Source organism: Penaeus vannamei, chromosome 22, assembly GCF_042767895.1.
Source record: "Penaeus vannamei isolate JL-2024 chromosome 22, ASM4276789v1, whole genome shotgun sequence".
NCBI lineage: Eukaryota > Metazoa > Arthropoda > Malacostraca > Decapoda > Penaeidae > Penaeus > Penaeus vannamei.
Window position 1 is genome coordinate 33,569,684 of NC_091570.1, and position 10,807 is coordinate 33,580,490.

At 33.5% G+C, this 10,807-nt stretch overlaps 1 protein-coding gene across 1 annotated transcript in view; it reads right to left on the bottom strand.

Annotated features, from left to right (window-relative positions):
• Positions 1–1,934: 1,934 nt before the first annotated feature.
• Positions 1,935–10,807, bottom strand: part of LOC113819921 (DNA-directed RNA polymerase I subunit RPA43) — a 10,601-nt gene continuing 1,728 nt past the window's right edge. Inside the window, exons 2-4 of the mRNA XM_027372156.2 lie at positions 5,360–5,502; positions 4,967–5,171; positions 1,935–3,446 (exon numbers count right to left, since the gene is read on the bottom strand). Coding sequence (XP_027227957.2) covers positions 2,261–3,446; positions 4,967–5,171; positions 5,360–5,502 — 1,534 coding nt within the window. The 3' untranslated portion in view covers positions 1,935–2,260. The remainder of the gene's footprint in view (positions 3,447–4,966; positions 5,172–5,359; positions 5,503–10,807) is intronic.

The following is a 10,807-nucleotide window of genomic DNA, read 5'->3' on the forward strand; positions in this document are numbered from 1 at the left end:
GTAAGTATATTTTTTCTTATGTATTAAAGAGAGAGGTACAAATATTGAGTTGAATAGATAGGCAACTTTGGTGGAGAGGTATAGAAGAAAGAAAAAGAGAAGGCTTTAAATTTTAGAAGAAAAAATAAACCATATCTGATTTCACAAAGTAACCATTTTCATTGCAGAACAAAAACAGTTGGATACCGAAATCAACAATCTTCGCAATGGTCTGAGAAGTAAAGTAAACCACTTGAATGATTTAGAAGCAAAGCAAAAAACGGTTGGAACGAACCTCAAGCCCTTATCGCAAGATGAATGGAAAGCTGTAAAACAAGTTCTTGGTAGATAAAAGTAGATGGTACAGTTCAGTGTGAGGAGGAATTCTTTCAGCTTGTTATTTAGACTGAAATTGTCAATATACAGGAAGGATTTCAAGTGAATGAATGTAATTGTTACTTTTTGATGGAATGTCCTTTGTAACTGTGCTCTTAATGTCTATGGTAGTACCAGATGTGATATAATGTTATATAAAACTTATAAAAACTGTAGAAGCTCAAAAATCAAGTACAGTATTCTAAAGATAAAAGTAGATATTTTTAAACTCATAAAAGAAGTTTTATATGACATTGTTTCCATGTAAAATTATAATTAAAAAACACATGGAAAATAATATGTGTTATGAATGCCCAGCATCAAATATAGAAAAAAAAATGAGAAGTATTTACTTCATCTTTATTCAGCACTGGCAAACAAATATATCTGTAAAATCATTGATGAATACTTATTATTGCTTTTATTTATTAGTAGTACCTATACTGTCATTATATTTTTTTACTATAATTTTAGTTATTTCTCTAGAAGTATTATTGATTTACTATTATTGCATTTAATCTAGTTGGCAATAATTTTTTGTTTTTTTTGTAGTTATAGGGCAATAATCTTAAACATAATATTTTAGTCATTATTAGATTTCAATGTAAAATCCCGTCTACAAAATACATCAATTTCAAAACTTGCATGGATCAATTTTGATGATATAGTTGAGAATGGTTAATGGTTAAAACAAATAAATGAAAAATGCAACCAAAAGCCAGTGTTGTATATTGCCACAGAATGTATAGGAAACATTACTTGTATTTCTTATTATGAAAACAAATTATAAGTTTTTAGAGAGCTTTACAAGGTTTGGTGGAGAAATTGTGAGATGGAGAACTGTATGTTGAGGTGCCACTTCTAGTCACCCTAATCATTTCTTCTGATGTATATTTTTTTTTAGGTATAATCAGAGAAGACCTCTATTTTATGGTTTAATATTGTATGACATCATCATTTAGTATTATTTCATCCTTATTAACAAAGAGAGAGCAATTTCCTCTGATGACATTTTTGTAATTTCACCATGTGATGTTGAAGTTCTTGAAAGAGTATAGTCTTTTATGCAGAGGAATGGCCATTATTTGATAAATACTGTTTTAAGTATTCAGTGCTTACATTCAGCCTGTTCTTACTGTATAAATTGAGTTAAGTATAGTTGATCTTGATTAATTACATGGTCTGGCACTAAAAGATGGTGCAACAGAAAAAAAAATTATTAATGACTCAAAGAGGAATTATGAAGTGATATGACATTCTCAAAAAAAAGAAAAAGAAAGAAAGAAAAAAAAATCTGAACAATCTGAATGGTATGAGTTGAAGTTCATGAAGGGCTGGAATAGTAAGTGATGCTAGAAAACATGAAGCACTCAATAGGGGGCTGGCACTTCAGCACAATATTTGTTAGAATATATAGAACTGAACCAACATACATCGATGTAAGTAGGAAAAAATAATAGTTTGTGAGATAGTGAGTAATTGTGAGAATGTGAGAGAGAGAGATGAATGAGAGATTATGTGAGAGATGTGTTAGTGTGTGTGAATGAGTTGACTGAAGGATATGGCTAAATGAAACTAAGTTTGACTATGTAAACCTGATTTAATAAACAAACAAACAAAAAAAAAAAAGTCACCGTATTGTCATGAATGATCATGAAGGTCATATTTACATGGCCCTTGTTTTTCAATTACTTCGAATTAAATTTTTCAATATTCATTCAAATTGTGTACAACAATTGAACAGCAAGAACAGCTGATAGTTCACTCAATAGGTGAGAAATGTTACACTTTCATAGAACTGCAAGTATTTGGTATCTGGGTGATTATAAAGTCAGTCTTGACAACATAATTTTTGAGTCTCAATCCAGGAAATAATGTAAAACCAGCTAGATAAAATAAAGGGATTTTATACTTTCTTCCTCTTGCTACTTCTGCTACTGTTCAGATCTTCATCTGCTTTACGTTTCTTGGACTTTGTTGGCTTCACAGCATCAGGGGTTTTGCCACTAGGCTTAGATGGGGACATTTCCTTCATCAAGTCATCCAACATCTCATCTAAATTAACTTCATTCTCTTCCCTTGGTTCTACTGCTCTATGCTTATTTTTCTTATGCTTCTTCTTTTCATCTTCAGACTTGGAATCAGAATTTAAAACAAATTTATCGACATCTTCGCTCTCTAGAGCTTGTTTATTCTTTCTTTTGGGCGTGGTATTGTAATCACTAGCCATTCTTTCATTCAGTAAATTACTAGATACATCCCTAAAGTCATTTTCTTCTGTATCCTTTTCTTCTACATCTATATCACTCAACTCCATTCTTTTCTTGTGCTTTTTCTTTCTCTTTTTTGTTTCTTTAGTTTCAGAATCACTTAATGACAATGTATCGGTGGCTTCTTCCTCATCTAAATTGTCTTGCTTCTTCTTTTTTCTCCTGGGTGTATCATTAGAGTTACTATTAATACTCTCATTTAACAAAGAGTCCAATAAGTCATTTTCTTCAACATGTACATCACTTGACTCAATTCTTTTCTTGTGCTTTTTCTTTTTCTTTTTGGTTTCTTTACTTTCCGAATCACTTAATGAGGATTTAATGGGGGTTTCTTCTTCATCTAACTTGTCTCCTTTCTTCTTTTTTCTTTTGGGTGTAGCATCAGAGTTACTAATACTACTCTCATTTAATAAGGAGTCAAGTATGTCATTCTCTTCAGTCTTCTCTTCTGGGTCAACTTCATCATCACTCTCTTGGTATTGCTTTTGCTTCTTTTTCTTTTTCTTTTTCTTTTCTACATCTTTTAATAAAAACACGTTAGAAGCTTCTCCATCTTCCTGGTTCCTTTTCCTCTTTTTCTTTTGGGATTCCTGAGTGCCATCTACTTCAGTTGCATCCTCCGAGTCATCCATTACAGTGTTATTCTGGTCATCACTGTCACTGCAGCTCACGTTTTTCTTCTTTTTCTTCTTCACTTCTGGTACAACGTTTTCCTCATGATCATTACTACTGATTCCACTGTCGTCATCAAAAGTGACTTTCTTGTTAGCTTCGGCCTTCTGCTCCTCCTCCTCACGTCTGGCATCTACCAACTCTTGAACTCTGTAAAGTCAACAAGAAAAAAAAAATATATATATATATAATTCTATTTTTTCTTAGTTGCTAGTCTCCTGAACAATTCTACCTAGTAGACGCCATGTTGTATTTTTTACTTTTCTCACCAATAATTTTTCATACCATGAAGCTGACATGTGATTATAAGTGGAAAAAAAGTAAAAAAAAATAATACTGAAAAAAGTTAATTATTTTAGTTTATGGCCACATGCAAATATAAACTATAATTATGAGTTTGTGAAAAACATTCTCTTAGATAACTCAACATAAAATATCAGCAAAATCAGCAATTAAAAAAATTACTTCTACAGAGAAGACAGCAATGCCATTCCCTTTTTTTCTTTTTTTCTTTTTTAATTACCATACACTGAGAAATGGCTATATCAAAGGACACTAGCAGCCACATTATTAAACAGTTAGAAACCTTTTTATCTATTCAAAAACCCTAATGTGCTATGTAAGATTCGAAAACACTATTCCCCATTCGCCTAAACAAGCCTTCCAAACAACATGGGAAAAGTTGAGGGTTTAGCCAAGGTAGGGTGTGTGTAGCCTTATATTTTTCTCTTTATCTCCCTTCATAATTTCCTCAAGCCCGAATATTAGCAATTTAAACACAATTCTCTTTATCTACCCTCCACACATACAGCCTTGAGAATCAAAGATCCTGTTTTGCGTCCACCACCTGCCAAAAATATGTCATTATTCCCCCCAAAATCGCAGAACATCACTTAACTCCCAAGCTGCTGTTCTCTTCTTTAAATGCTTGTAGAAATAAATAATGAAAAATTGCCTCATCAGTTTTCACTTTTGCCCGATCGCAAAACATGAACTTTCTTTTTGTGGCCTCAGAGCATTTGCAACATTATAAAAATACATTCTCTTAAGGTCACAGGCACTATCTATTGAACTACAACTATTTTTTTTTATATAGGCAGACTGCCTTCCTGGCATCTACAAGTTGGATGTAAACCACCATAAGCAGATTTTTTATATTCATTTATTAATTTATTTTTCAAAATTTCTAACCATTCATTTAGAGTTTTTGATTAATGCTTCCTTGTTATTGTAATGTATACATGTCACATTAATCTATCGAAACAATTAAATTTTTTCTTGTATATAATTTTTTCAGAGTCATTTACATATGGAATGATAACAACTAAAACTAAACTATTGAAAGATTGCATAATCTTTACAGTATGTAATATATTTTGGCCATGAATTTTGCTAGGAATGCCAACTGCAAAGAGAGAGGTAAAGGTAGTTTCAGAATATCCAAAGTTCCAATTTACTTTAGAAAGGGTAGCACTTAAAGCTTGAGTTTAGGAATCCTTTCAGAAATTTTAATTACTGCATCCTGGGCTGTTAGCCCAGGATGCAGTTATTTCAAGATTAGAAAATTTAGTTGATTATAAATGAATATTTCAGGTATATTAAACTTTTTTATATTCACACATTATGATAAAAACATTCATGGTAAATTATAATTAAAATAACAAACTAACCTGTCTGGGTCCAATTCACCTTTGATGTACGGAATGTAGGTGGTCACGTTTAGATCTGTAATGGTAAGTTTTACAACGTCTCCTTCCTGCACACAAGTGCCACACCAATTCTCCACTGCCTCTTCCTGTGGTCTGGGGACTGACACATTGAACATTCCATGAACAAGGCAACCCACATGATTTATTGACTTCTTTTTCACAGTAGCTGAAAATCAATAAAAGGATACATTAAAATAATTAATAAAAGGATACATTAAAAATAAAGCACATCCTTGAAATTTGTGAAAGGTAAACTATCATTTGACCAAAAGTTCTTGGGGATTGTACATATTTCATGACTATGAAATCCCCTTTGAATATCTTGTATATGTACAATGTATACAAATAACTAACCTTCTAATATGTTGCCAATTTGGGGAGTAAAGACATAGAACATAGCTCGAACTACAACATGATGGAAAGGATTTGTATCAAACAACCATCCATTGCTCGAAACCAACTGTATCTTCTCATAAGCCATGGGTATTCCCTTTAATCTGAAATGAAAACATAAACCTGTACAGAAGAATTCATTTTCTTTGCAACATCCACACATGCAAAGCCATACAGAAGGAATGAAGGGCTTTGTTAATAGACAAAGAAACAACATCTAGTCCTGAAGTGTAACAATGACTGTTACAGATAGAAAACAGGTTATTGATGAGCAATGCAATACAGGGTGTGTAAAGGCAGTCCTTACAGTATCATTCATATCTAGGCCAAACTAAGTTTTTAACCCATTATGCAGAGATGGTTAGGTATAGACACCTTGTTCCTTGCGATTTTGGTTTATCAACTGTTCACATAAAGATGGCTCCAAAAGTGCTTAGTCACCAAGGAGTCAATTATTATATAATCCAACCTATCTCACCTGTTTCCCTTTTCCTTGATTTTTGCAGATTCTTTCTTAAATTGCTATCAGTATTTTAATTTTGTTAAAATAATTATAGTATCAATAATAATAAAGACATTATTGATTCCAATAGCACTGGAGAGAAAGAAAGAAAGAAAGAAACAAACAAACAAACAAATGCAAGGTACAAACTGACCCCTTGATGGACCCATTTGTGTGTACTAAAATTCACAAAAATGAACAGTTCATGTAGCTACAGCTAATGAGTTAACTGCAATTTAAAAGTCATTATCTTTTCTGGTGCCTGGTATGCATCCAAGGGAAAGGAGGTACATAATATTTCTGTTAGTTGTGCACATGAAGCTCCTCTCATATCTATTCTTTATTTTAGGCATATTTTGTATTTGATAAAACAAATTTGATATTATTTTTTGTTTGCTTACATGAGTATTGATAGCTTTAGTAAATAATTTCACAGACAATTAAGTTAAAAGTGACTGACATTTCATCTCATTGTAATGAAAATTCCTAACATGTGCTATATTTGCTTTACATCACTATCAGCCTTCTGCTTTTCCCTCTATTTACTTGATCTTTATTTGTCCACATTATTTTTTGACATGTCTTTCAAATCTGCTCTTAATCAGAGTAATTAAGAGTAGATTAATTAAGAATTCTACCTTTTCTTGGCAATAAACATTTTGAATGCGGGGACACTTTCTTCAGTTTCACCTTGTTTTTGTTGACATCTTTATAGAATTGTTAGGCTGCATCTAACAACACATCCTCTTTCACATTCCAGGCTTTTTATTTGACAATTTCTTTTCAACTAACATTTTCTATATTAACTCTCTCCTTCCTCCTGTACTTTATGATAACAATATAGAAAAGTAACATGGTGAAATAAAATGAACATATGTGACATATCATTTTGGAATACATTACTACTATAGTGCACCACATAATAGAAAAAAAATACTGACATCCCTATTAATACTACCAAAGGTAAATAATGAAGTGAAAAAGTAATGTAATGATGAATAAAATCTATTGCACTTATGAAATTTATCATTTAATCATTAAAAGCAATAGCTATTTAACAGGTATACAGACTAAATGAATACGAGTACTTACCACATGCATTGGATTTTTTACAACATTATTTACTCCAAATCTGAGTACAAACATTTAGATGTGTTTTACCAAGTGTGGATTGGGGAAAAAATAAACTCTTGGTTTAGGCAATTACTCTGAACTGGGTAGATTTTGGATAATTATGGTAATAAAAATTAATTTCAGAATTACCTTAATGATTTAAAAATATATTATTTCTCAAGAAATTAATAGTCTTCTCTAGCAGACCCACACCTGAGGGGGTGCACGGCAGCTCTGAATCACTTCAGTCCTCTATCTCTCTCTATCTTTCCCCCCAAATTATTTTATTGTTCATTATAAAATTCTGAAAAAACTCACAACCTATTTTTTTTCTTCAATTATTGTAAAATAATACTTTTAACCTATACTTCAAAGAAACAATCACTTCTGTAAGTTCTGGACAGCAAAAGCAACAAATGAAAAAAAGCAATTTGGGGAGGTATAATAGCAAGCAATAATTTTGCAATCCTGGAATGCAGTCCACCCATGCCTATAGAGAGTCTTTTATTAACTGGGTTAATAGAGTTTGTGGTTGTCCAGGCATGGAGCACCCAATAAGGAAATATGGTAATCAAATTGGGGGCTGGGCTAAGAGGGATTTTGGTTCATATGGCACAGTGTGTGGATTTCCCAGGAATGGCTGGGGAAATGGACTTAACCTTTGAGGGGTAAGGTCAATTTGTAAACATTACCAATACTGTTGGCAATGCTTATTAAGGCGGCCGCACTATGTATACAGAGCATAAGCATAATAGAATTATTGACTAGTGCTTGTACATGTCTGCATAGTTAATAAAACTGTGAGGACCTCACAAGTTGTGCTTTACTTGAAATTCAAAGGTCCACAAACCTCGTTAACTTAACCATCTCGGATGTAAACAATACAGTGAGTTTTCTGAAAAGTTCATAGATGTTGCTGTGTATCCCCAATAAATTTGTATAAAGTTAAAAAAACATTTGATTATACTATTCTTACATTTCTAGGATTCATTATGTTCACAATATTTATCTATCTATGTATCATTTAAGATAAATGATAATGTACAATATCTTAGATTATTAATCAGTTAATGTCATGAACCTATCATTACTGATTCGTCTGCCATTTTTGAGTACACTTTTCATTTCGACCCTAATGACCTTCGTGCAAACAAGTGAGAATGATATTGTGCACCGGCTGCAACTATGGGCATGGTGATTTTTTACTGAAATTTCTTGGAAATACTGAAAACAATTTGGATTATGTATGTGCTCATGGTGTTATACTGAAAACATTTAATTGTCCCATTTGCAGCAGTGAATGCTATAGGAGAAAAGACTTCTGCTGTGATAAATCTTGTGCTAAGGGTCATATGAAATGATGCTGGTGTGCCTTAGTTCAAACAATTTTTAATGAAACCTAATTTGACAAATTGAAAGTAGACGTGGAAACAGACTCGTGGTTTTGTAATTATTTCTGTGAAGAGGATTTTCATACAAACAAATTAGAAGTGATAATGCCATAAATGATTGGTCCAGTTTCTTTAGTGAAGTGTTTGTCTCTTGGTGCATGAATATTTGTGCATTGATAGGGTGGCCAGGAAAACTGTGGACGTTGACATAAGTAAATTTGGAAAGAGAAAGTATAATGTAGGACGAGTGAAAGCGGGCCTGTGGGTGTTTGGTGAATTTTGCTGAGAAACGAAAGACCTTTTTTTCATACCCATTGAAAGAAGACTATGTGCAACACGGGACAACTATGATTTCTGACTGTTCTGAACAAAGATGGCTTCAAAACTCAAAGTGAACCATTCATGTAATTTTGTTGATCCCAAAACTGGCGCTCATACCAATAACATAAAGAGAAAGTAGAGGAACGCAAAATGCACAGTCCCTCAATGTGGCCGCTGGAAAGCGCATTTTGTAGGGCACATATAGGTAAGGAAGATATGCTTAGTTTGTGTGGCGATCTTTAGGAAATTTCATCAGGATTTTGGCAACACTGACACTGGCACAGCACATCTTGCAACGCCAAAATGAAAAGTTTACATGTTTATCAACTATTTTAATCTTAATTGTGTTATTTCTCCTTTCTTTTCTGATTTTTAATCTGAAGTTAGACTTGATATTTTCATTTCTCCAATTCTTTCACTTTTTTTTTCTTTCTTTTTCACGAAATTTGGCTCAGGAACTTCACTTTTACACTTTCTTTCAATTCTTTATTACGAAGTTTGGTTCAGGTTTTTCATTTTTACAGTTTCACTATCTTCTTACAAAGTTTAGCTGAATTTTTCATTTTAGCACTTTCCTTTCCTTTTTTAATCCTGACTCTCATTCGGATTCCCCCCCCCCCCCCCCAAAAAAAAATCACTTTCGATTCTATTATTTCTCCTGGATGGCTGTGTGAAACTAAAATATCTAAGGTAAAATTATCATGGATGTGGTATGTCAGAAAAGCCCTAGGGCTGGATACTCAAAACAGTCTTAAACTTAAGGCATGCTGAAGGCCTTAACTGTCCTGTGGCGACTTAAGTTACAGCCTGTCTTGGGCTCCATATCTCAGACTTAGCTTTGTATACACAAATGCCTTAACCCTGCCTTAAATCCTGCAGCACCTTAAATCACATAAGGCGTTGGATCTTCAGTGGCCAATAAGAGCTGTTGTTTCAGGTGGCTTTTAGGGAATCTTGACCAACCACAAGCTGTAAATACCAATCAGCTGATTTTGTAAACATAACACTGTGTCCAGCTGTGGCATGATGGGACTTTTTTATTAAAATGTTCCAGAATAAGTAACAAAGAAGAAGTATGCAAGATTCCCTACAAAAAGGAGTACCTTATTAAGGAACTGCATGAATACCATGAAATTAGATTAAAGCAAGTCTTTGCTTGAAAGAACGGCTAATATTAGAAGAGAAATTTTCATACCAATTACCAGCTATACAAATAATACTTGGAATAAGTTTTAAAGGCTTAACTATATATGTAAAGTAATCTCCTTTTTCTCTGAATCATCATGATGTCCACTCACCCACAAATAAGGTAATAATGTAAATACTGACATTACCATTAATAACAATAAAAAAAAAAATACAAATTAAACCAATAAATCTGAGGTCGAATTCAGTACTGTTTACAGATACAACACCTAACCTAACCTATCGGGAAAAGCAAATCTCGGTTATATTGGAATATTACACTTATTGCCTTATTTACTAGCCCACGATTGGTTCAAATACACCTAATAACACTATAATTGGGCAAAACACATATTGTAATGTATTAATTGTATGGTGCCTTAACTTGTACCAATATAGCGGGTCCCTTGCTCTGTGTAGGGGTCATAGGAACATTTGGCAGTAAGCTAAGGCGCCTTAAGGAGATACAGCACTGTAATGCAATTGAGTATCTGGCCCCTGGTCTACACATCCATGGTGAAATGAACACAATGGTGCTGTCTTGACATGAAATGATACCCCTCTCAATTAGGTAAGGTTAAGCCTGGTTTGGTTTGGTTAGGTTAACCCACTAATGACAGGTGTCCCACATACGAGACACCCAAAAAAATAAACATTGCTGGGCGTCCCGCCAGTGTGACACTGTATTGGGGCTCGTGCTCCGACGCAGCAGCAGAGTCCGGGCCAGCCCTGCGTGCCGATTTCGTAGCCGCCCCAAATCTTTCATTTTCAGCTTTAAATTATACCCGCTGTAATGGGTTAAGTTTGGTTAGGTAAGGTTAGGTAAGTGTAGGCTAGGCTTAGGTAAGGTAATATTAAATGTGAAAGGTAAGGTTAGGTGAGGTTAGGTAAGGATAG